The sequence below is a fragment of the Entelurus aequoreus genome, linkage group LG03 (assembly GCF_033978785.1).
Source record: "Entelurus aequoreus isolate RoL-2023_Sb linkage group LG03, RoL_Eaeq_v1.1, whole genome shotgun sequence".
Classification (NCBI taxonomy): Eukaryota; Metazoa; Chordata; class Actinopteri; order Syngnathiformes; family Syngnathidae; genus Entelurus; species Entelurus aequoreus.
This window is the reverse complement of record NC_084733.1, coordinates 71,018,527-71,046,172: the sequence shown is the minus strand read 5'-3', so window position 1 is coordinate 71,046,172 and position 27,646 is coordinate 71,018,527. Positions and strand designations below refer to the sequence as shown.

General features: G+C 39.1%; 1 protein-coding gene across 4 annotated transcripts in view; it reads left to right on the top strand.

Moving 5' to 3' along the window:
- The window catches only part of mef2aa (myocyte enhancer factor 2aa), a 195,433-nt gene that overhangs the window by 156,577 nt on the left and 11,210 nt on the right, over positions 1 to 27,646 (top strand). For all 4 annotated transcript variants that reach the window (XM_062042587.1, XM_062042588.1, XM_062042589.1 and 1 more), the window contains 2 exons: positions 277 to 490; positions 15,719 to 15,903. In XM_062042587.1, the coding sequence (XP_061898571.1) occupies positions 277 to 490; positions 15,719 to 15,903 (399 nt within the window). The remainder of the gene's footprint in view (positions 1 to 276; positions 491 to 15,718; positions 15,904 to 27,646) is intronic.

The following is a 27,646-nucleotide window of genomic DNA, read 5'->3' as shown; positions in this document are numbered from 1 at the left end:
CACAAACTGTTAGTTACATATTTACTGTTAAAAGTTGGACAGATGCATTTTAGGTTTTCATTGACTGTTTATAGATAAATAAATGAGTATTGTGTACAGTATGTTGCTGTTTATTCAGTGTGAAATGTGTAAAAGCTGGCTTTTTTTTGTAAATCTGTGTCATTTTATTAAAGCAAGCTCTTACTTGATGATACCATGACAACCACTGATCATCAGCATCAGACCTTGGTCGGTTGTGTTAGTGTGTAAATATGTGTGTTTGTGTTCTTCTTGCAGCCCACGGCATTGCCCCAGCAGAACTTCTCCATGCACGTGGCGGTGCCCGTGTCCAATCCGAACGCCATGTACCAGCTGGGAGGGACTCTGGGCAGCCAGACTTTAGCGGCGGCCGCAGCCTCCCTGGCCGACAACGGGATGCTGTCTCCTCCACAGGCCTCTTCCCATAGGAACGTGGGTTCCAGTGGGGGCCCCCAAAGGCCCGCCAGCGCAGGTTAGTGGATCGGTGGTCAGTGCACTACACATTTTACCCTTTTAAAGAAAATTTGATGTATAGTAGTTTATGATAGTAGTCACTTTTTTCCATAAGAAACAATGTAAAGCCAGTGAATTAGTTTAAGATACCCAATGCTATTAACACAAAACACATTTGACAGAGAATAACTATATTATTCAGTGGTGGGGCGTGCATTTCACATCTAGGTATTCAGTGATGTCCTACTTAGTCCGACTTTAAAAGATACCTCTCAAAATACCAATAATTATGTTACCACATGACCACAGTTGGAGTAATATTATACAGGAACACACTTGCACACTACTACGCATTGAATCACCTCAATAGTGAAAAAAACGGGCTATTTTCCAGTGCATAAACTTGCATCAGCCATTAAAACATATCTCTACGTGGTACCCTCAAGATTAGAATAATTGTAAAAACATATTAAACGTGGAAAAAATAAAATAAATTCAATATTTGAACTTACAATTTGCAGCGCTCGTCGAAAGCCGTAAGCCTGTGGTACCACTAATAGTTGGTTGATTCGATTGGATCAAAACAATGATTGGACTATTTTGTTAGCCCCGCTTACTCACTTTGATGGGGGAGTTTGAGAGGTGAAATAGGTTCATGAAATAACTTAGTAAATTATGAAATAATCAATTCAATCATAAAAATATAATAAAATATTAAAACAATTAATTACACTTTGGAATTTTTGTAAATAAATCATTAAAATAATTGAAATCGTGAAATCAATGATTAAATCGTAAAAATGTGTAGTAATTAAATAATTCATTAAATTGAGCAATGATTCATTAAATTATGAATTATTTAATTAAATCATAAAATAATAAAATCAATCATTAATTAAATGATAAATAAATGTACTAAATAATGAAATGTACTTTTGCATTAAATCAATTGCCACATTTATGTATTTGATTCCAATTCTAACTAAAGACATGTTTTAAAAATTATTTAAAAAATGTTTATTTGTACCATCTGGCAAAAAAATGTATGTGATAATTCGTTTTTGAAGTGCATGTTAGCGTACATATACACAAATGCGTGGGATTCTTTGTTAGGGCGCTCTACACGGGCAAGCAGACACATTTGTTATAAGCAATGTGTGGCCATATGATTACAGAGCCAGCATACGAAAACTTGATGAGCAGCAAATTATTTTATCAAAATGGGATTCATATGAAAAGTGAGGTATATGGAAATCGAGGTACAGTATCACTGTTTTATTAAATATTATCATAAAAGTGTATTTTTTAAAAAGCCCCATGCCTTGAGCTAAATAAATACTTTATTTTCACCCACTAAATTTTAGAAGACATTTTTTTTTCCATATATTAGCCGCACCAGTCTATGAGCTGCAGATATGTACGTTTTAAAATTAGTTATTTAAACAGAAATATTTTGTAAATTTTTATTTACATAGCTTATTGTTTCCCAACGCTGTTTGTAACATGGCAGTAAACGGCTGAATAAACAAAACAGAAGTCATCATCATGGACCCACTAGCTGCGGAAGCTAGCTTTCCAATCAGCGAAACAGTCTCAATAACTCCACTGTGACATTTTGGTGAATTTACTAAGGAATTTGTGAAATTGAAACAATACAAAAAGAATGCCATTGTAAGTTAATAATACTAACACAGACACTGGTAAACGTGTTTGCATATTAGGTAATACTAACGACGCTAGCTTGATTTCATAACGATAGCACATACAAAAATGCATGAAAACACTCCTACATACATCACATATGAGACGGTTTAGTAAGTAAGAAGTGTTTTAGTTATATTGTAAAACTTACAAAAGTTGCTTGGAGTGAAGACTGAAGAATCCATACGAGTAGAAACGCTATGCATGACTAGAAGACCGAACGGCAATTGTACTTCCGGTTGAAAGCACTAGGCTAAACAGAAGGGCAATGCAACACTGAGCGAACAGTGAGCGAACTCGCTCAAAAGATGGTGCCATAGCATAAACAATAACATATTCAGTGTATTTGCTTGGGTTTTTCAAAAATCCTTTTGCATGGTGGCCGTCAGCGAAGAAAAATCCATAGATTAGCCGCACCATTTTATAAACTGAAGGGTTCAAAGCGCAAGAAAAAAATTGCGACTTATAAATATTCACCCCTAGCCACTGCATGGAGATGTACAGTATATGTACAGTAGGGTTAGCAATCCTACTGAATGTGAACTGAGGTCATGCTACCATGTCATATTTATTCACCAGGCGTTGACGCGATGCTTTCTTTGCTCGCCCTCCGACATTTTTTTACAACGTTTTTCCCCGTACGAACGCGGAAGAAAATAAAAGACGTGCACGCCGGTACTCGGATGACTCGTCCGATTCTATCAGCCCAGATGGCGTTTTGCAAGACGCGGCCCCGCGCTGCATACGATAGAAGTACATGCAGCGAGGTGTGAAATGTCTCCTTCAGATGTGACTTCTTATGGAGAAGTGTCTGACACCTTCCTCTTTGCGGTGCACGTACAAACTCGCTGGATCTCTCCGGTATTTGTAGTCTAATCTGTGTATTTCTGTTGAAAAAAAGACTCACGTTGGGATTCTGTTGGTGTGCTTTGACTTCACTTCATCTCCTGGAATGTTTCCTCTCGCTTCATAAAACTTTTAAGAGAGGCCTTGATAGATCCTTAATTTCCAAATGCATGATTGATGGCTGGCTGCAAGTGCATCGTCATGGTGGAACGCTGCGTTCGCTGCCTTTTTTTTTTTTTCAAAATGCCCCTGTCATGGGGACACTCTGGAGACGTGGGGGGTGGGGGGGGGGACTCGGTTTCCTTTTATGGGTTGTGAAGATAAATCTACAGGACATTTTCATGTCTGGTCTGGCACCTCCATCACACGCCGATGCTCGTTTTGCAGAAGGATGCAGATGGTAATCATATCACTCCGTGCTGGATACCACAGACCCCTCAGTGCCAAGCGGCGTGGGCTCCAGCCCAGCGGGTGAGTCCTCCCCGGAGAGATTTATTTGCTCTCTGTAGCTCTGCCCAGTAGACCTCCCGCTGCGCACTTGAGCTGGATCGTTATGTATCCATCTGCGATTGGTTCAAGACCGTGTGCACTATCAGTGGCTGATTGGACCCGGGCCTCCTCTGCATGCTCACATGCAGACCTCCTATTAGCAGAGGAAATGCTTGTTGTACACACGCACTTGAAGATGCTAACCGACTGAATTTGTCTGGCAAATAAACGCAGCATTTAGCCCCTCCCCCCTCCTTCCCTCTACTGACAGGTGCATCTGTCCCCCGCGCTACTTTAGCGGCCCTTTTAAGGCTGGTGAGGGCCCCGTAAGACGCCTAGACCGGCATAACCCTGGTGGTATTCAGGCCATGATATCCCACTAAGTCCTCGGTACACAATGACCGAACTGCCTGTCATGGCTGCTATGTGCCGTGTGAGCGACGATGGCAGGTGGCGTTTAACCCGTTCCTCGTCACTCTGCTTTGTACAGCTTGTTACCAAATATATAACATATATTAGCCGCATCGGTATATATGTTGTAAAATGAGTTATTTACACAGAAAGAGTTTGTAAATGTTTATTTCCATAGCTTTTTGTTTCCCAACGGTGTCTGTAACACGGCAGTAAATGTAAAATGAGTTATTTACACAGAAAGAGTTTGTAAATGTTTATTTCCATAGCTTTTTGTTTCCCAACGGTGTCTGTAACACGGCAGTAAAACGGCTAAATAAACAAAACAGAAACCATCGTCATGGACCCACTTGCTGCGGAAGCTAGCTCACCAATCAGCGAAACAGACTCAATAACTCCACGGTGACGTTTTGGTGTATTTACTGAGGAATTTGTGAAACTGAAACAATACAAAAAGAATGCCATTGTAAGTTAATAATACTAATACAGACACTGGTAAACGTGTTAGCATATTAGGTAATGCTAACGACGCTAGCTTGATTTCATAACGATAGCACGTACACCAATTCATGAAAACGCTCCTAGAGACATCACACATGAGAAGGTTTAGTACGTAAGAAGGGTTTTAGTTATTTTTGTTGGTACAATATTGAATTGATGCCCTGAGCTTGTTTAAATGATTCCTAAAATGTATAATTACGAGTACAGTGGAATACATAAGAAATATTGTAAATGTTATTAGTCTGTTTCTGGGTCAAGCTAGTGCCATAAAGTCTGTTTATTTATTTTTCATTTAATGAAAAAAATACAGTACAGGCCAAACGTTTGGACACACCTTCTCATTCAATGCCGTTTTCTTTATTTTCATGACTATTTACATTGTAGATTGTCACTGAAGGCATCAAAACTATGAATGAACACATGTGGAGTTATGTACTTAACAAAAAAAGGTGAAATAACTAAAAACATGTTTTATATTCTAGTTTCTACTATTTGGCTCATTGACCACAGTTGTGTGTTTCATGTTTCCATCTGCAAAGCTATTCCTTTAAAAATAACAAAAACTATTACATTTGCTAACTGTTCATTTTATTTGTAGGTCCAACTTTTTAATCCAGCTAAGGCTGCAGCCATCAGTTATTTTAGTTTTTTACCAGCAGGCACAAGACATTGATACAACATTGATTGTACAGTACATACATGTCCTCTAAAACTGACTTTGAAACAACATTGCAAAATAGTTGCATTTGTAAATTGTGAATGTGTTGGTGTCTCGGGAAATGACCACATTTCAATGGTCAAATCAACGTCACAACCTGATATTGATTAAACGTTGTCAAAAAGATGTTTCAACGTTGTATATCTGTTGTAGAATATTGGTTGGGAAATGACCAATATTCAATGGTCAAATCAACATCAGAACCCAACATTGATTAAACGTTGCCAAAAAGATGTCGGTGAATATCGGTTGGGAAATGACCAAAATTCATTTCCCAACGTCAACGTCACAATATGACATTGATTAAACGTTGTCAATGAGCTTGTTGTTTTCAATGTTGTATTTGTGTAGAATATTGGTTGGTAAATGACCAAGATTCAATGGTCAAATCAACATCAGAACCCAACATTGATTGAACGTCGCCAAAAAGACGTTGTTTCAACGTTGTACTGTATATGTGTTGTAGAATATCGGTAGGGAAATGACCACATTTCAATGGTCAAATCAACGTCACAACCTGACATTGATTAAACGTTGTCAAAAAGCATGTTGTTTCAACGTTGTATTTGTGTTGTAGAATATCGGTTGGGAAATGACCAAAATCCAATGGTCAAATCAATGTCGGGACCCAACATTGATTAAACGTCGCCAAAAAGCATGTTGTTCCAACGTTAGGTTTGAGTTGCTCAACGTCAGGACCTAATTCAACAAGTTCTCAACGTTGTTCCAATGTCTTGTGCCTGCTGGGTGAGTACATGATTGAGTAATCGGATAAAACAGACTAAATAGCCTCAATGCGGATTTTAGGGAAAAGAGTTAATATACTAAATGTTTTCTTCTCTTCTAAATGCACATCATCAACATTGGAATTACACTTTTAATGTGTGCATGAATAAATATAAATAAAAAGATAAAGTATAGATTATATGTACACTCTCACGTGCACGCTATTGCAGCGGCTATGCCGAAACTATGTCCACGTATTTTAAGTTCCGGGCACTCCATACATTTGATACATTTTTATTAGTTGCAGTGATAAAACGAATAATGGAAGCAACAAAACAGAAATCAAAGCTTTTTTTACTCAACGATTAATCGTTGCAGCCCTAAATCCAGTAGATGGCGGATGACCATTATGAAACACCAACACCGTTTCAGTGCATTGTCAATACAGCTACGCACTCATTATGGCGTCATTTAGCCATCACTGGAACAAGGCAACTGATTGGCAATTGAGAATTAGAAAAATGCATCGATGAATTCAAAGCAAACAAAACATTCAAGAAAAGTGGGTGTTGCATAACGTGACCCGATTCAACCTCTGCAAATGGAACAATTCGGAGTTCAGCCGTAATTATCTGGGGGGGAATGCCTCAAAAGTCAATACTTGACTTTAAAATGTGATCACGTGTGACTTCTGCTCAGAGAAGCTCCATGAGTGCTGCCTGCTGACACACACCTTCAAAGTAGAGTAGTTTCACTTTATTTTACATTTATCGTAGAGCGATTTGTTTTAGATTTAGTTTTGTGATGGTAGAATATGTCTTTTACGATGTTAAGTTTTCTGTTGGATTGACATGGCGGAGGACCACCTTGTTGCTTGTTTGTGCTGAGGTCTGGTGTCAGTGAGCAATGGGCACAGGGTGAGCTGGTTGCAGCTGTTGTTTGTACCAAACACCAGAGACCACAGGGAGGAGAAAAGCCTCCAGGCTTGTTGTCCGATGACCATTCCTGACATAGCTCCACTCCTTCACAACTGCTAATATGACCGCAGCCACAGCCTTTTTAAGGTGCCAGATGACCAGGGTGCCATGGGATATCATCAGTTCTCTCCTCGTCAGTACAGTCAATGTATACTTTGGTGTGTCGGTTTGCAACGTGGTGTAATTGTTGGGCGAGGTTTTCCCTCTCACTAAGTTGTCTCACATACCGGCGTACATTATTGGTCATGTCAGGGAACATTTGCAGATTCATTTCCCGCTTGTATTCTTGAAATAGCCGTCTGCTGTTGCTCATGGGTTTTCATTTCATACCAAAACCATTCTGTAACACAAATACTTTGTAGGAGTGTCAAAAAACCTTTTTTTAAAATGAATAGCGATTCTTATTTAATTAAAAAAATTTAAAAAATTTGATTTTTTTATTTAATCTGTCCTGCTCAACCACTGTTGATTTATTTTAAGTAATATAGAAATATATGACTGCTGTTTATCTTTTTAATGGAAGAACGTAGTTAATCAGAGAATTGGCATCTAATGTAAATAAAAATTATTGATTTTAAATCTAGAATCGATTTGAACCGAGAATTGATTCTGAATCGAATTGTGTGGTACCCAAAGATTCACAGACCTAGGTTTTAAAATCAAAGTTGCAATGAACAAGCAGATATGATATTTATTACTGCACCTTTGACCCATCACTAGTAACTACAACTAGTTTCAATTCAGTATTTCAATACTACAAAACCTAAATTTAACTGAGTTCCAATGTACCATCGAATAATTGTGTGAAACCAAAAAGGATATCCTAAAAGTGAGTTCAAGTTATAGTCAACAATGGAACCTTGCACAATATCTATGTTTAGCGTTTTTTTTCTGTTTTTGGAGCCATTTTCACGCTGTTTCAACGTATGTTTCCTCTTTTTTTATTATTCATATATTTTAACCTGACTTAATCCCGACTTTCATTTCTAACATTAACTCCTTACATATGCAATAAGCCTCTCCGATCCCTCTAAAAGTGCTGTTTGCAACCTTCTCAAAGTTAATTTTTTTCAAAATAATATAGTAAAACATAGTTTTAAAAAATGTCTGAAGTTTTCATGGCTATGGATGTTCTCATTCATCCAGGTCATTGTCATCTCAAGGCATTCAATCGATCGCAACTGGACTGTTTGGTTTGTCCGAGAAGATGTTTCGCCTCTCATCCGAGAAGGCTTCATCACTTCATGATCATAGACTTAGATTGGTCAGATCTAGTTTAGCGGCTGGTGCCAAAACCCTAAACATTTATACCCCAAAAACCCTAAGGGTGGGCCTGGGCAAAGATGGCTTTGCCCTATCGTAGTGAGAAAAACAACTGCTGTGATGCAAACGAGCAATCCTAACTGTCAAAGCCAACGACAAATGTTGAAGTGTAATTTCCCCTCGTTAGCATTGAGGTATTGTGTGGCAGAGCGATCGCTGTGGATCGACTACTACCAGTCCAAAATGGTCGGAATCACTCATGTTAGCATTCCATTCAGTAATGACACAAATGGTATTCTGGTCACAGAAGGTGACCAGAATGTTTCTAACTCCTGTTATTTGTTGAAGGCCAAATTGCAGAGTCTTTTAGGAATGGTTGAAAGGACAGTGTGGTATGTGGGAGACAGGTGTTTTCAACCTTGACATAGATTCCCTCACTCCTCTTTCATACCATCCATCCTCCCTGTCCAGAATCTGTAAATTTTTGTTTTCAAAGAGGTGCAGGTAGACAGCTGAGTCTTGGCCATAAGCGTTTGCCCGTCTATGCTGTGCCATGCGTCGGCTTAGTGTTTGTTTTGTTTATCCAATATATGAATCAGTGCATTCATCATTAGACTGGATAGCATAAATCAGATTGTTTTTGTGGGTGTTAGGTGTCCGGTCTTTAGGATGCACCAGTCGCTGTCTCAGGGTGTTGCCTGGTTTGAAGTGTACTGGGATGGTGTGTTGGTTACATTTTTTTCTGAGTTTCTCAGATAGACCTGATACATATGGAATGACAATATGTTTGCATCTATCACCTTTTTCCTCCTCATTCACTCTGTTCTTGTTATTTCTGGAACTGGATGCACTTTTAACAAACGGCCAGTTGGGGTAGCCATAGGTTTTGAGGGCTTCCCTCAAATTCCTGTGCTCTTCCTCTTTGGCCTGTGGGCTGGTAGGAACATTATCACCTCTGTGTTGTTGGGTTCTGATAACGCCCAGTTTGTGTTCCAGTGGGTGGTGTGAGTCAAAAAGTAGGTGTTGATCGATATGTGTGGCTTTTCGGTAAACCCCGACATGGAGACCCCTGTTTTGTCCAATGTGGACATCACAGTCCAAAAAAGGCAACTTACTGTTTTTGACATCTTCTCGTGTGAACTTGATGTTTTTGTCCACTAAGTGAAGGCTTGCACTTCCTGGTTTCTCATTTTCACCCATGTGTCATCCACATATCTGTACCAATGACTTGGTGCTGTTCCCTTAAATAGCTCAGAGCTTATTTTACCATGTCCTCCATGTAAAGGTTTGCTACCATAGGGGATACAGGTGATCCCATGGCACAACCATGTTTTTGTCAGTAAAACGTTCCCATGAATTGAAAGTATGAAAGTATGTAGTGTTAAGGCAAAGTTCCAGCAAAAGGCAAATCTGTTCTGGGTTTAGTGTGGATCTATCCCGTAAGGTGTGATCACCTAGTAGCCTCACCGTCTCTACTGCATCCTGTGTATTTTGGAAAGTCATAATTGCCAGGGATGGTTTCTTGTGGGTATAAGTGGTAATACAATGCCCGGTTGATGGCTTCTGACTTTTGTAGAGTTTGTAAGTACTCAATGATTCTTCTCTTGTACCCACTTGTGGGGTCCCTTATGAGTATTTCATGTGTTAGAGTCTTTGTGAAGTGTAAGCAACTGGTTTTGGTAGTCAGTTGTGTTAAGAATTACTCATCTTATCAGCTGGCAGGTTCGTGATGTTTTCATCCTTGCTCAGTGATGCTCAGCGAAATGTCTTCTAAGACAAACCAAACAGTCCTGTTGCGATCGATTGAATGCACTGAGGTCTGTAGTTTTCACAATTATTAATTATATTAAATACAAGTTGCTCCTTGTCCTGAGGAAAGGGTTTCGGCATTTAGGCTTGTGTGCACACACAAAAACAGTACAACAGAAGCAACTAACAATTTGTTGTTAGGATAGAATCCAACATTATAGCTAAACTTTGCTCTATCTCTATCATTAGCAAACAACAAATATAACTATTGCTTGTGCGCTACGTGAGGCGTAATTTATTTGATAATGCTAATGCTAAATTAGTTGATATAGTGTTATATATTCCTGTTCCCACGGCAGGTACATGAGCAGTGGCTGTTTTGGCCATTGAATGGTTGTAGTGGGTCTACGTGGTTAGAGGTTTGTTTTAATTCTTTAATGGACTTTAAAGAGAGTTAACATAAAACCCAGTTGCTGACTCATTGCAAATCTTTTTTGTGTGTATTTACCATTGTGGTTTTTATAAATTTTTGCGCTGTGGTCTTGGCACAGTGAACACTACCTGAACCCTCAACCTAACTCTGTCCCGTTACATTTGATCCATAACTATATATTGCACCAAAAACATGCTCAAATATTTAAAGATACAGTCATGTGGAAATCCAATTGGGATGGCTTTCTAAGTTGCTTAGAAGCCAAAGCTGCATTTGTAGTGCGCGTTAATAAATCTTCTTTCTTGGCAACCATTGTCAAGGGGCCGCTGGATCCTGAGACATGTGTGACATCTTACTCAGATGGATGCACATTCCCTAAAGTTATAAGTGTTAATTTGTGTGTTAATCATGCCATGTCTAAATTAGTCTACTCAATTGCAAGCGAGTGTCTGTCAGTCTTTGCCCGACTGGAACAGATTTTAGTACAAAAGAATGCAGAAAATAACAAATAAAAGATCTTCAAAATAAGCCTCACTTTTTAAAAAATCCACAGGTAATATTTCTATGCACAAATTAATATAGCACAAGTAACTCCTGTTTTTTGCAGAGGAAAGCACATAATTTAAATTCCCAAATAAAAACTAATATTTCAATATAATTAGTACTGTATTTTTATTGATAAACACTTTAGACGTAGGTCTTAACAAAAAGAATGAAATGAGTAAAGAGGTGGCCCAGAAGTGATTAGTGCTGCCAAATGCAAATCACTGCCATCTGTCTTTAAGAGGAGGCACACATGAGACTTTTCTGATTTCAACTAGAAAGCTGCTGTCCATGGCATGACCAAAAACATAGTTTCATCACAGCATCGAGGGCTCGGGGTGCGGTGGGAATGTGGGAGTGTGGGGGGGGCATTTGGGCCTTGAGCTGCACTATTATTATTCAACTAACTTAAATTAATTAATCTAATTGATTTGTTAATAAGTTATGTTGATGATAAAATTAATTACCGTATTTTCCAGACTATAGAGCCCACCAGTACATAAGTCGCACCCAATACATTTTAGAAGAAAAAATATTTTTCCATATATTAGCTGCAAAGGGCACGGTGGAACAGGGGTTAGTGCATGTGCCTCACAATACGAAGGTCCTGAGTTCAATCCTGGGCTGGGCATCTTTCTGTGTGGAGTTTGCGCGTTCACTGCGTGGGTTCCCTTCGGGTACTCCGGCTTCCTCCCACTTCCAAAGACATGCACCTGGGAATAGGTTGATTGGCAACACTAAATTGGGCCTAGTGTGTGAATGTGAGTGTGAATGTTGTCTATCTGTGTTGGCCCTGCGATGAGGTGGCGACTTGTCCAGGGTGTACCCCGCCTTCCGCCCGAATGCAGCTGAGATAGACTCCAGCACTCCCCGCGACCCCGGAAGGGACAAGCGGTAGAAAATGGATGGGATGGATAGCTGCAACGAACTATAAGCCGCAGATATATACGTTGCGAAAATAGTTATTTTGTAAGTGTTTATTTACACACCTAATTGTTTCCAAACAGTATCTGTAACACGGCAGTAAAACGGCTGATCAAACAAAACAGAAGTCATCATCATGGACCCACTAGCTGTGGAAGCTAGCTTCCCAATCAGCGAAACAGACTCAATAAAACCACGGTGATGTTTTGGTGAATTTACTGAGGAATTTGTGAAACTGAAACAATACAAAAAGAATGCCGTTGTAGTTAATAATACTAATACAGACACTCGTAGACGTGTTAGCATATTAGCTAATGCTAACAACGCTCGCGTCATTACATTATGATACGCATGAAAACACCCCTACCGACATCACACATGGGATGGTTTAGAATTGTTTTGTGAAACTTACAAACATTGCTTTGTGTGGTGAGTGAAGAATACTTTCGAGCAGAAACCCTATAGATGGTTTTACTTCCAGTTCAAGGCATTAAAATTGGACACATTAACTTAATCAGCCATTTATAAAAATTTATAAAAATGAAACACTCACAGACAGCCAATAGAGATAAAGAGCCAACATTTCAACATCAATGGCATTAATCTAAATAACGGAAGAGATTACCAATGCAATGGATAGTAAACAATGCGCAGCGGCAGTGTTTATGCAATACTAGCATTTGCCACATCCATCCATTTTCTACCGCTTAATCAATCATAATATCTTAATTAATAAATTAGAGCGGTATGGTGTCGGAGGGTTGGTCTTGAACTGGGTAAAAAGCTACTTAACCAACAGGAAGCAACACATGAAGATAGGAGAACAAACATCTACAGAGTTTAAAATATCTTGTGGCGTACTTCCAAGATCAATACTGGGACCAACATTGTTCAATTTTTATATAAACGACATTTGTTAAGTTACAAAGATAGTATTAGTATTATTTGCAGATGACACAACTGCGTTTTGTTCAGGAGAGAACACACAAAAGCTAATACAAATAATAACAGAAGAAATGAACACATTAAAAACATGGTTTGACAAAAACAGACTATCTTTAAATCTCAGTAAAACTAAAATAATGCTATTTGGTACCAGTAGAAAGGAAAGTCAAGTACAAATACAAATAAACATAGTAGATATTGAAGGGGTAAAAGAAAACACATTTTTGGGTGTAATAATAGATGATAAAATGAACTGGAGACCTCATGTAAAATATATATACAACATAAAATAGCAAGAAACACGTCAATAATGAATAAAGCAAAATATGTTCTGGACCAAAAATCTTTTCATATTCTCTACTGCTCACTAGTGTTACCATATCTGAGTTATTGTGTAGAAATATGGGGAAATAACTACAAATGTGCGCTTCATTCCCTAACGGTGTTACAAAAAAGATTAGTTAAAATAATACATAATGTTGTATATAGAGAACATACAAACCCTTTATTTATTTAATCACAAATATTTTAAATTATGCACAAAGCAAACTATAACCTGTTACCCGATAATCTACAACAATTCTTCTCAACAAAAGAGGAGAAGTATAACCTTAGAGGAGATATCATTTAAATATGTACATTTCCCTTACAATGTTAAAGTATACAAGAAAACGTTTATTGTTTATTAAGTTGGGTTGAATTTTTTCTTGCCCTGATGTGGGATCTTAGTTGGGGATGTTGTCGTGGCTTGTGCAGCCCTTTGAGACACTTGTGATTATGGGCTATATAAATAAACATTAAATGATTGATGATTGACATAAAGTTTATTGTATTTTAAAGGGTATACTTGCATTATTATTATATATTATCATTACATCAGTAGCTATTTTGGTCTTAAAAAATAATCCCAATAATATTGTTTATCGGCAATAATTTGTAGGTCATAATATCGTCAAGCAAAATTTATATATCGACCCAGGCCTAGTGGTGACATAATGTATACAAATACAGTACAGTACTAAGTAATCACGCGTAACCATTGTTGACGATCCAGCATTTGAATAAGTTGGAAGAAATGTTGAAAGTAGCGTCGATCATTCAGCCTTTAAAAAGTTTCCATACTGTCCCCATCACGTCTATTTTTAAGTGCATGGACATACAGTATACATGTACAGTACTCCACTATAAACACTGCTGCCAGTTCTTACGGGATCAAAGTCACAGCTGATGGACGCTTGTGCATATACTGTTGATTCAGCTGTGAGATACTATTGTAGGCTACATAACTGTTTATTTGACCGTGAATTGTTGCCGGCGCTTATCTGCAGTCAGCGCGGCTATTGTTCTATTATGTTCCTACGCAGAGAGCCTCCTCGTTGTGCACACACACTTTGTTTCGCTCGGACACGCCGAACACAATAGAGAAGTCAGCGACTTGTTGAAGTGTTACTGATCTGTTGATGCGGCGCCAGATACCATTCATTCTTTCTTCCCCTTCTTTTTACCATGCTTTTTAAAAATGTCACACTTAATTTCAGTGTATCATTTGTGTGGGTGATTACAACATTCAACTGTTCTCATCCTAAAAAATCTATATAAATTTGGCATGTACCGTATTTTGCGGACAATAGAGTGCACCGATTTATAAGCCGCACCCACTAAATTTTAGAAAGAAAAAATATGTTTCTATGTGTTGCACAGAAAGATTCTGTAAATGTTCATTCACATACCTTAATTGTTTCCAAACGGTGTCTGTCACAGGGCAGTAAAACGGCTGATCAAAAAAAACAGAAGTCATCATCATGGACCCACTAGCTGCGGAAGCTAGCTCTCCAGTCCGCTTAACAGACTCAATAACTCCATGATAATGTTTTGATGAATTTACTTGGGAATTTTCAAAACTGAAACAATACAAAAAGAATGCCATTGTAAGTTAATAATACTAACATTCGTAAACGTAAAGCATATTAGCTACTGCTAACGACGCTCGCTTCATTACATTACGATAGCACGTACAAACATGCATGAAAACACTCCAACAGACATCACACATGGGACGGTTTAGTAAGTATAAACACTTCTGGTTATATTGTAAAACTTACAAACATTGCTTGGAGTGATGAATGAATAATCAATACAAGTTGAAATGCTATGGACGACTAGAAGACTGAACGGCAGTTCTACTTCCGGTTGAAAGGACTCAATGGAAGGACACTGCTGCACTTGCAATGAGAAAACTTGTCCAAAAGATGGCGCCAGAGCACACACAATAACACACATTATCAGTGTGTTTACTTGTTTTGAAAAAAAAACAACTATTTGCCGCACCTTTTTCTAAGCCCCAGGGTTCAAAACGTAGGAAAAAAAGTAGTGGCTTATAGTTCAAAATTTACAATGTATACATAGCATTGCCAACAAATTCTATGAATGTATACATTGACATGAGCTTGTATGGTATTTGATTTGATTGGTATTGTGTTGATATTTTAAAACAAACACACAAAGCACATTTGTTCAAAGCCTTTTACAGCTGATCCAGAATTAAAACCTTAGTAGCTGAGCACTCTTTTTAATCAAAAGGAAATGACCGTGCACGTCAGTGTGTGAGCGTTGAGTCCAGCATGTTGCTGTCGTTGCATGTGCGCACTCAGGTTTGTTTTTTTTCCACTTGTTTTCATCCTGCCATAATGGTTTCTGTTAAGGAGTCACAGTACATTTGTCAGGGAACTGCCCCTCATCTGGAGATGCAAAGAAGGCACTTTGGATGTAATCATTCACACTAAAAAACAAAAGGCTCATCAATTTTGAAATGGACATTTTATTTTTGTAACTGTTCGGGATAATTATCCACGTCTATTAGAACTTCCCAGAGGGATGAAAACACTTAATGCTATGTGCGGCAGCAAGCTGGAAAACAACAAGTGAGTGTGTGCGATAGAGAGAAGAGGTTGCCGGCTGGGATTGTTGTCAGTCACAGTTTGTGGTTTGATGATGTGTTCCTGTTGCTGTGCACCTCTGCAGGGAACGGTTTTGTGAACCCCAGGGGCTCCCCGGGCCTCCTCAACACGCCCAGCGGCAACGGTCTGGGTAAAGTCATGCCTACCAAGTCTCCGCCACCCCCTGGGGGGAACATGGGGATGGGAAGCCGCAAGCCAGACCTAAGGGTCGTTATCCCTCCATCCAGCAAAGGGATGATGCCCCCGCTGGTGAGTACAGCACACGCCGCCGCACACGCTTTAACATGCACCATATGGACAAAAGTATCTGGCTATTACTGCGACCATAATTGACAAAACAGCTCCTATAGCTTGCACTCAGCAGGGAAGACTTTATATAAGATTTCAGTGTTACGTGATTCAAACACATCAACAGCGCGAGAGAAAAAAATGTCTGCTAAAAATCCAAATGTTGTGTAAATATCTTGAACATGAAGAAGATTGTTGAAGCTGGTCTTGTTTCCTAATACTTTCAGTGAGCTAGCTCGAAAAATGTCTCAACCTTAAAGGGGGAACTGCACTTTTTTTGGAATGTTGCCTATCGTTCACAATCATGAAAGACATGAAGACGGATGGATTTTTTTTTTTATTGCATTCTAACTTGTAAATAAAAGTCTGCTTACAGCTAAGCCAATGGGAGCTCCTCTATTTTGCCCATAAAATCCAATAAAGAACCATTCAAAAACCACCAACAATACTCCATTTACATTTCGTGACTTGAATATTAACCAAGTATTAGTGATATTGTTATTATAAACGCAAACACAGACCAACTATTTATAGCGGCGACGCAATCAATTCCGTGTGTCCCTATATTTACATCATCGAGTGGTCTGCTGCTTCCTCGCTTCCTTGCTCTCTGTAAGTTTATAGTGAATAATAAATTATACATCTCACCTGGACAGAAAAAGTCTGAGTAGGTATTCCGACAAGTTGGTACACTTTGACAGCAATTTAGGACCCGAAAATGGAAAGAACGACACGGAAATAACTTTTTCTCCCCCCAACCCACACTGTTTCTTCATGACGATTTTGGTCATTCTTCACCTAAATGGGAATATATGAATATCCTAGCAGTCGGCATCCTAATGTCAGCAGAGATTGTACAGTAAGTGATGTTTCGTTATGTTTGTTGGCTCTCATGGAGTCTGCAGTGAGTAATAATCAGTGATGAAAAAAAAAGCAAACGTGATGCGTTTTTTTAAATTAATGCGCCGCGTATTCTTAAAATGATCAAAATACGTAAATATTAAATGTTATTATAAATATGCCCGTTGCTACATTACATATACTGTATACTTACATCATGTATATAAAACTTCAATGGAGGTGGTTTTTTAAGGGCTTTAAAGGCGGAATTGCGTGGCTTCATTGTAAGCAAACTTTTGATCGCATTTATTTAATATTTAGAATGCAAAAAAATAAACCAAACATCCATCGTCATTTCTCTCATAATGATGGTGAACGATAAAAAATATGCCAAAAAAACTTCAGTTCTCCTTTAAGCGCCATGAAAAAGCCCAGAATGATGTTTTTTATTTTTTTATTTACGCAATATAAGAGGTTTGCTCACGGCGTGGCGAAGTTGATAGAGTGGCTGTGCCAGCAATCGGAGTGTTGCTGGTTACTGGGGTTCAATTCCCACCTTCTACCTTCCTAGTCACGTCCGTTGTGTCCTTGGGCAAGACACTTCACCCTTTGCCTCTGATGGCTGCTGGTTAGCGCCTTGCATGGCAGCTCCCGCCATCAGTGTGTGAATGTGTGTGTGAATGGGTAAATGTGGAAATAGTGTCAAAGCGCTTTTACCTTGAAGGTAGAAAAGCGCTATACACGTATAACCCATTTATCATTTATATCTAGGGCTGTCAAAAATAACGAGTTAACTTATGCGGTTAATCACAAAAAATTATTGCATTACTCATGTATAAACACAAATTAATCAGGCTATTTATTTTCAGTGCGCATGCTCCTTTACTTTAACCGCATGTGGATACCTGAAAAGCGGAGTGTTATTATCAGGGATGGGTACCAAATCTGGTTCTTTTTGCCCCTGTTTGAATCCCACCGACTCAGCTTCGACACTTGGTGGTCAGTCCAGCAGCACTGAGAGCAGACGCAGCCAAACTACCTTTTGCGGACTCAGCCAAACTACCTTTCGTTAATGTTGCAATTTTCAATGCCAACAAAGAAATTGACCAAAAAAAATGCTCCGACAGAAGTAAAGTAAGGCTCCACTTTTCCAAAATTGTTCAAGTGTGATGCTAATATACATTGGCTTTGCTATTGACATGCTACTGATTAACATTAGCAATTTTACATGGCGATTTCAACAACTCCAAATGAGTTAATGAAAACTATAACTGAGATGCATGTTATCATTAAACAACTGGTGCGTAATAAGTAGGGGTGTGGGAAAAAATTGATTCGAATTCGAATTGCGATTCTCACGTTGTGCGATTCAGAATCGATTCTCATTTTTAAAAAATCAATTTTTTTTTTTTAAATGTATTTATTTTAAAAAAAATAATTTGTTTTTCGTTTTTTTAAATTAATCAATGCAACAAAACAATACACAGCAATACCATAAAAATGCAATCCAATTCCAAAACCAAACCCGACCCAGCAGCACTCAGAACTGCATTTAACAGAGCAATTGAGAGGAGACACAAACACGACACAGAACAAACCAAAAGTAGTGAAACAAAAATGAATATTATCAACAACAGTATCAATATTAGTTACAATGTCAACATAGCAGTGATTAAAAATCCCTCATTGACATTATCATTAGACATTTATTAAAAAAAAGAAAAGAAAGAACAATAGTGTCACAGTGGCTTACACTTGCATCGCATCTCATAAGCTTGACAACACAATATTGTCCAATATTTTCACAAAGATAAAATAAGTCATATTTTTGGTTCATTTAATAGTTGAAACAAATTTACATGATTGCAATCAGTTGATAAAACATTGTCCTTTACAATTATAAAAGCTTTTTACAAAAATCTACTACTCTGCTTGCATGTCAGCAGACTGGGGTAGATCCTGCTGAAATCCTATGTATTGAATGAATAGAGAATCCTTTTGAATCGGGAAAAAAATCGTTTTTGAATCGAAAATCGTGTTGAATTGAAAAAAAAAAATCGATTTTGAATCGAATCGTGACCCCAAGAATCGATATTGAATCGAATCGTGGGACACCCAAAGATTCACAGCCTTAGTAATAAGTACAATACTTACAGTACTAACACTTTTTAGGGCGTAACGAAAGACTAGATTTAGCAAAAACTGAACTGACTCACCAACACGCCATAAAGTATACACTACTGCCCTCTAATGTCTTTGACTTGCAATTTAATGTCATACCTGCAAATGATACCCAGAAATGTGATAATGAACCAAGATATAACTTGACAGCAGTTGTCATAATCAGCTAATTTTTACATGTTGCAATAGAATTAAATTGTATTATCAAAAACAATGAATATTTATTAACACACACAAAAGTACCAAAAATTGGTACCGCTGAGTACCGGTATTGATTCCCAGGTACCAGGGACTGGTACTGAGTTGGTTCAAATTTGAACGGTACTCATCCATAGTTGTAATGCAGTCAGTGAACAGGTCAATGATTACTTTAGTGCAAAGATAAATGAGGAGACTCACTGGAACGTTTCACTTCAAAATAAACCCTGAATGACTTTAGATAGAACTTTTAGCAGGTTTTGAGCAAATAAATGACGTGCAGTTGAGTAAAACATTTAAAAACTATTCCTGCATGACATTCTAACAATAAAATTGCATCTGTGTTAAAATATTAATTTTAAGTCAATTTCAATTATGCAAGCAAACAATAACCTGTGATTAATCATGATTAATCGAAATTAAAAAGTGGGATTAATCTGATTAAAAAATGTAATATTTAACTCGCAACTTTCTTCATTCTTTGGTCTTTATTTTATAGCCATGTTCAGTAAAACAAGCGCAGACAGTAGGAAAGCCAGGAATACGCATTGCACTTGAACGCCTCATCAGTGCACGGCACACTGTGCTTTTTGGTGGAAGGAAGTAGACAGATATGACGTTTTTGAACAATTTTTGTGAGTTATAAGAACAAACAAGCCACACACACATGCATAATATAGAGGATTTAATGATTATTTCTCCAAAATGTGTCTGTGGTGTCTCAACTTTAAAAGAACCACAATGCATTCTTCACAGAGCTAAATATCACGACCAATTTTTAAAATCGATTGGATTTAACATTCATAACGTTCTAAATCGGTTATTCATGATCCCATTTTATTTCCTCTTCCATAATAAAAATGGCTCAACTGTTTCAAAATACTTAATTTTTCCCAGAACAGATTTTAAGAAACTTGTAAATCGTAGAATTTCAACTTGAACTGTAAACAAGACTGTCTCAAGTCTCAAAGGTGCAATGAGAAAGGAATTGTAATGAACGTTAAAGTGTACTTTTACTGCAACATTTCAACCATGTATATTCAATTAAGGTATTGTTTCTTTAGGTGCAAAAATTATTATAACACAGTGAATATGTATTTTATTCTGTCAAAATGGATATAGATCAGGGGATGTCCAAACTATAGCTCGCAAGACGGCACACGTTGAATAAACAATTTGATAACAGATAACTTAACTTGTACTTTCAAGTCACTGAAGCGCTGTGTACTTATATGAACAAATCCAAACAACCTTCCCTAGTCATGGTGCAGGGAAAAAAAACAGTACAAAAATTCAACATTCATGGTCACACACACATACATATGTATGTATGTATGTGTATGTATGTATATATATATATACATATATATATATATATATATATATATATGTATGTATGTATATGTATATGTATATATATGTATATATATATGTAGATAGATATATATATATATATATATATATATATATATATATATATATATATACATACATACAGTCGCGATCAAAAGTTTACATACACTTGTAAAGTACATAATGTCATGGCTGTCTTGAGTTTCCAAAAATTCCAAAAGCGCCTTATTGCAGTGAAACTTGCCAAGGGACATGTAACCAAATATTAACATTGCTGTATGTATACTTTTGACCCAGCAGATTTGGTCACATTTTCAGTAGACCCATAATAAATTCATAAAAGAACCAAACTTCATGAATTTTTTTTGTGACCAACAAGTATGTGCTCTGATCACTCTATCACAAAAAATAAGAGTTGTAGAAATTATTGGAAACTCAAGACAGCCACAACATTATGTTCTTTACAAGTGTATGTAAACTTTTGATCGCGACTGTATATATATATATATATATTCATCTATCCATCCATCTTCTACCGCTTGTCCCTTTCATGGTCGCGGGGGGTGCTGAAGCCTATCTCAGCTGCATTAGGGCGGAAGGCGAGGTACACCCTGGACAAGTTGCCACCTCATCGCAGGGCCAACACAGATAGACATACTGTATATATATATATATATATATACAATTATTTTGCACACTGTCCGCTTTCGGCCCCCCGAATTCTTTAAGTCCAATGTGGCCCCCTCGTCAAAAAGTTTGGAGGCCTCTGATATAGATAGTGAAGTACTTTATTGGGGCTTGTTATTTCCTGGCTTTCGCGGGCCATATAAAATGACGTGGCGAGTCAGATCTGGCCCCCGGGCCGGGAGTTTGACTCTTGTGCACACTTGGCCACAACATATGGGTCTGCGGGCCGCAAGTTTAAGACTCCTGCTATAAACGGTTGACAACCAGGACATATTTTTGACGATAGTTTTCGTTGAATACCGACTGATACAAAACCGGGGCGTATGAAAACTGAGGTACAGTATTTTGCTGCTGCCTTTGTCTTAAATCCCCGCCAAGCCAAAAATCTGCAGCTCAAACGCTTGATCAATTATTTACATTTCAACTCGGGGCTTTGTCTAATAGGGCTGATGAGCTTGTGGAGCACTGTGACCACCTGAGCTTGCACTGCGCTCCCTTCCCAAAACAATGTGCTGTGCTTTGAACAGGTCTCACATGCACGCACTACATCTTATTCCCCCGTCATGATATGCTTTGTGTTTCACGGGTTCCAAGTCGGGTTAGTGACTTGTGTCCGACTGCGGACGAGCACAAGTGTGCGTCGGTGGCGAGTGTGTGAGGTCTGCGGAGCGCCTGTCATTAGACCGTAATGGACTTAAATGAATCACGTCTCAGCGTGACGGAGTGGAGGTGAAGACTTCATCAGGGGCCCAGGGTGTGAGGCAGATAATATCTTGTCGCCCTTGTCGTGTCTTCCTGGGGCCATTGATTGAGTGCGGGTGTTAAGGCAGCCCTGGCCCGGTCGAAGGATCTTCCGCTGGCGAAGGAATACGTGAAGTAGGGTCAGCGTAAGTACGAGTGTCACGTCCTCATTGTGGGTTGTTTATTTTCTCAGCGGCAGACACTTCTATGAAGTGTGCCTTTATCTCAAAGCTCTGAGCTTTTCTTCATGTCACACACACACACACACACACACACACACACACACACACACACACACACACACGCACACACAGACAGACAGACAGACACACACACAAGTCTGAGCTTTTCTTCCAGTCACTCACGCACGTTTCAGCTTTTCTTCTGGTCACTCTGTCACACACGCACACATGTCTGTCACCCTCTCCCTCGCTCCCACAAACACTTTTATTTTATGGCATACACACACAAGTCTGAGCTTTTCTTGCTGTCACTCACACACACACACACACACACACACACACACACACACACACACACACACACACACACACACACACACACACACACAAGTCTGAGCTTTTCTTCCAGTCACTCACACACATTTGAGCTTTTCTTCCGGTCACTCTGTCACACACGCACACATGTCTGTCACTCTCTCTCTCTCTCCCACAAACACTTTCATTTTATGGCACACGCACACAGGTAATGAGCTTTTCTTGCTGTCACTCACACACACACACACACACACACACACACACACACACACACACACACACACACACACACTGATTTGAGCTTTTCTTCCTGTCACTATCCCTCTCAAAAACAAACAGTAGTCTGAGCTTTTTTTCTAGTCACTCCCTCACACACGCACCACTGTCGTTCTCTCTTACACACACACACACACACACACACACACACGAGTCTGAGCTTATCTTCATGTCCCACTCATACAAGTCTTAACTTTTTTTCCAGTCACTCACGTGCATACACAAGTCTGATTTTTTCTTCATGTCAGACACACACACACACAACCACACACACACACACACATACATAGAAATACACACACGTGCAAACACACAGACACACGTACACGCACACACACACATGTTTGAGCTCAGATACACACACACTTTCTCCAAACACACTTTTTCTCACACACACACACACACACACACACACACACACACACACACACAACCACACACACACACACACATACATAGAAATACACACACGTGCAAACACACAGACACACGTACACGCGCACACACACATGTTTGAGCTCAGATACACACACACTTTCTCCAAACACACTTTTTCTCACACACACACACACACACACACACACACACACACACACACACACACACACACACACACACACACACACACACACACGCACACACACACACACACACACACGTCTAAGCTTTTCTTCCTGTCAATCACACACAAGTGTCTGAACTTCTCTGCACGTTACCCTCTCTCACACACACACACACACACACACACACACACACACACACACACACACACACACACACACACACACACACACACACACACACTTTTTTCATGTCATACACACACACACATCTGAGCTTTTCTTACCGTCACCCTTTCGCACGTGCACGCACTTCTATCACTCTCTTTCTCTCACGCACACACTTTTTTTCATGTCACACACACACACACACACACACACACACACACACACACACACACACACACACACACACACACACACACACACACACACACACACCACAAGTCTGAGCTTTTCTTCCTGGTACTCAGGTGCATACACGATTTTGAATTTTTCTTCCTGTCAATCACACACACTTAGCTTTTCTTTCTGTCACTCTCTCCCTCACAGACACACACAAGTGAGTCTCAGCTTTTTTTCCTGTCACTCTCTCACATTCACACACAAGTCTGTGACTCTCTCACACACACACGCACACACACACACACACACACACACACACACACACACACACACACACACACACACACACACACACACACACGTGTGAGCTTTTTTTTTCATGTCACACACACAAAAGTGTGAGCTTTTCTTCCTGTCACACACGCGCACACAAAGACAGGTGCATGCACACACTGTGACCTGGAGTTATGAGCCAGGCTGGCGAGACCTCCTGGGAAAAAAGTGTCTCTAAGGTTGTTAGCAGGGTAGCAAACAACAGAGGAGAAATTATGCTAACTTTCGTAGAAAAACATGTCACTGTTATAGAACATATACATGCTGTTTTTCTTTTTGTTTTACCAAAACTTGAAAAAGAGCGGTCGTCTTATATTCGGATCAACGTGGCATTTACTACTGTGAAATATTAGCTGGAACTTTGAATGCACCTTTTTTATTTATTTATGTCCGTCATTATTTTATTGTGGTTTGTGCACACCTTTCTTTGCGACGGGCTATGGGGCATCTTCTTTAGCGGCAGGCGTCTTCGTAGGCCTTTTAAAACAGGTGGCTGACAAGGTTTGATGTGTTTAAGCTAGATTTTTTTTTTCTTCACCTCCTCGCGGAATGTTTGCAGAACATTTGGCGCAAAAAGTCCCAACGATAGTCACACACACACTAGGTGTGGTGAAATTATCATCTGCATTTGATCCATCCCCATGTTTACCCCCTGGGAGGTGAGGGGAGCAGTGAGCAGCAGTGGTGGTCGCGCTCGGGAATCATTTGGTGACTTAACCCCCAATTCCAACCCTTGATCCTGAGTGCCAAGCAGGGAGGCAAAGGTCCCATTTTTATAGTCTTTGGGTATGACTCGGCCGGGGTTTGAACTCACGACCTTCCATTCTCACACTCTTACCAAAAGGCCACTGAGCAGGTCAAATAGCAGGCAAAATGTCTGCCGCTGAAACGGTGAAGAAGTCCCACATCCCATGTTTCAGAATCACAAGTACTTTATTAATCCCCGAGGGGAAATGGAGATTTTCAGCACAATCCCATTCAAGATCAAACAAACATTACAGTGAGACAGAAAAAGTAAAAAAATATTCAGTCAAAGGCCGGACTCCAGGCAGGGGGTCCAGACTCAGGCCAAGGAAAAAAACCTCATAGCCATAGCACACATAAAAAGTTACATAGAATCAACACAACTTGCAACAGAGGGGAGGGAGTGGGAGCTACGGAGGCCGACTGCTGCTGTCTAAGCGCTACTCGGCCGTCCATCGACCCTAAGGGGAATCAATTAAGGGTGAAGGCGTGTGTGTGCCCTTTACAGCACCTGAGGTCGGACGAAAGGAGCGCTTGACTTGCCCACCCTGACCCACCTACAGCACAGGGCAGATAATCTCGCCCCATAGTCATTTTTTAATGCCGCCCTAATTCCTCATATCAGCCCAATATTCATCCGTTCAATAATTACCATGCGGCCCTTTCGCTTTGCTTTTCTCTTCTTTCTTGGGCGCCTAACAACTTTGCAAATGAGTTTCACATTCACACTTCGCTCGGGTGTCGTGGGCTACAGTGTGAAATAAACACAAAGCGCAAACGATAAAAAAAACACACAAAAAAAACAAAACACATCTGGCGCTTTCAGTTGGGCAGAGTGACGTTGTTAGAGGCGCTTATAAACGTCAACTCTCCCTAATGTGACGTTTCTTTTCCTTCCAGTCAGAGGAGGAGGAAATGGATTTGGTGAGTTATTTTGCTTCCCGTGATGCAACATACAGCACCAGACTCTAAAAAAAAAAAAAAAAAGTGCCTGCAATATTAATAACTTGGGAAACGAAGCCTTTTTTTTTTTTTTTTTTTTTTTTGTCACTGCATGTTTTGGCTTGTGAGAAGTGGCCTCAGTCTGTTCACTTGGCTCCACTGTTTGCCCACACGCGCATGCAGGACACTCGCTAGTGCGATGCTGAGTGGATGTGTGCAGAAAAAAAAACAAAAAAACAATGCCTTTTGGAGTGCTTGGGACTGCTGAAAAACAAGGATTTTATTCCTTCATTGTTTACTGAGGAAGATACACTGACATCATCTCGAGTGAGGTCATTCTGTCAGATACATGTTGAAGTCATCTGGCCTCCCAGTGCTGGAGCAAGGCAAATCAGCTGTCAGTGTGAGGATGATGATGATGATAATGATGATGATGGCGGGGCGATTGCCGCCTCAAACACAGCCGCTGGCAGCTGCAACCATGTTTTGCCGCGTTACAGTCCACGCCATGTCTGCTATTGATTGTTGTAGCCAGCTTCAAAGTGTGATGCATGGACATGGTTGGAGTGCATTGCACGAAAAACTGCAATAGATCCAACTAAACTGAAGACTAATTGTTTATTTGGATCACGTCACTCTGAATCAGCAGAAGCAATCAGTATTTTTTAGATGTTAAGGAAAGTCTTCTACAGAAATGTTCTTCATTAAACAAGAGTGACCACAAAACCCAACCGTGGATGTATACCATCATCTTGTGGTCAATAGCGTTACTACACCAAACTAAATAATTTTTTTTCCAGCTGACTAATTTAGTGATCATAAGATTTCCTCCACATTTTGTTATTGTGAATTTTATGGTTTGTTTAGTTACTACTTGAATTGCTTATTTTCACTCAATATGCAGTGGCAGTTCATAATAATAATAATATTAATGATAACTTATTATTGTAATGATACCTCAGGAAAGTTTAAAAATTTCAATCAGAACCAAAAGCTACTTTTATACTGTAATTTCATAATAATATTTTTACGTGTTGTACGTTGCATAATTGTTGTACAGTACAGGCCAAAAGTTTGGACACACCTTCACCTCATTCAATGCATTTCCTTCATTTTCATGACTATTTACATTGTAGATTGTCACTGAAGGCATCAAAAGTATGAATGAACACATGTGGAGTTATGTACTTAACAAAAAAAAGGTGAAATAACTGAAAACATCTTATATATTGTAGTTTCTTCAAAATAACCACCCTTTGCTCTGATTACTGCTTTGCACACTCTTGGCATTCTCTCGATGAGCTTCAAGCACACCTGTGAAGTGAAAACCATTTGAGATGACTACCTCTTGAAGCTCATCGAGAGAATGCCAAGAGTGTGCGAAAAAGTAATCAGAGCAAAGGGTGGTTATTTTGAAGAAACTAGAATATATAAGATGTTTTCAGTTATTTCACCTTTTTTTTGTTAAGTACATAACTCCACATGTGTTCATTCATACTTTTGATGCCTTCAGTGACAATCTACAATGTAAATAGTCATGAAAATGAAGGAAATGCATTGAATGAGGTGAAGGTGTGTCCAAACTTTTGGCCTGTACTGTACAACAATTATGCAACGTACAACACGTAAAAATATTATTATGAAATTACAGTATAAAAGTAGCTTTTGGTTCTGGTGGCTATATTGAAGACATTAGAATATAAAACGTGTTTTTAGTTATTTCATCTTTTTTTGTTAAGTACATAACTCCACGTGTTCATTCATAGTTTTGATGCCTTCAGTGACAATCTACATTGTAAATAGTCTTGAAAATAAAGGAAATGCATTGAATGAGGAGAAGGTGTGCCCAACTTTTGGCCTGTACTGTATATTAGGTATATCTATTATTTTATCATTACACCTTGGAATAGGCGTACGTTTGCTAATTTGAATTTACTCTCACTACATACTGTATATAAAAAAATAACAATGTGTCTAAAATGCCTTATTTTCTAATATCAACTAATA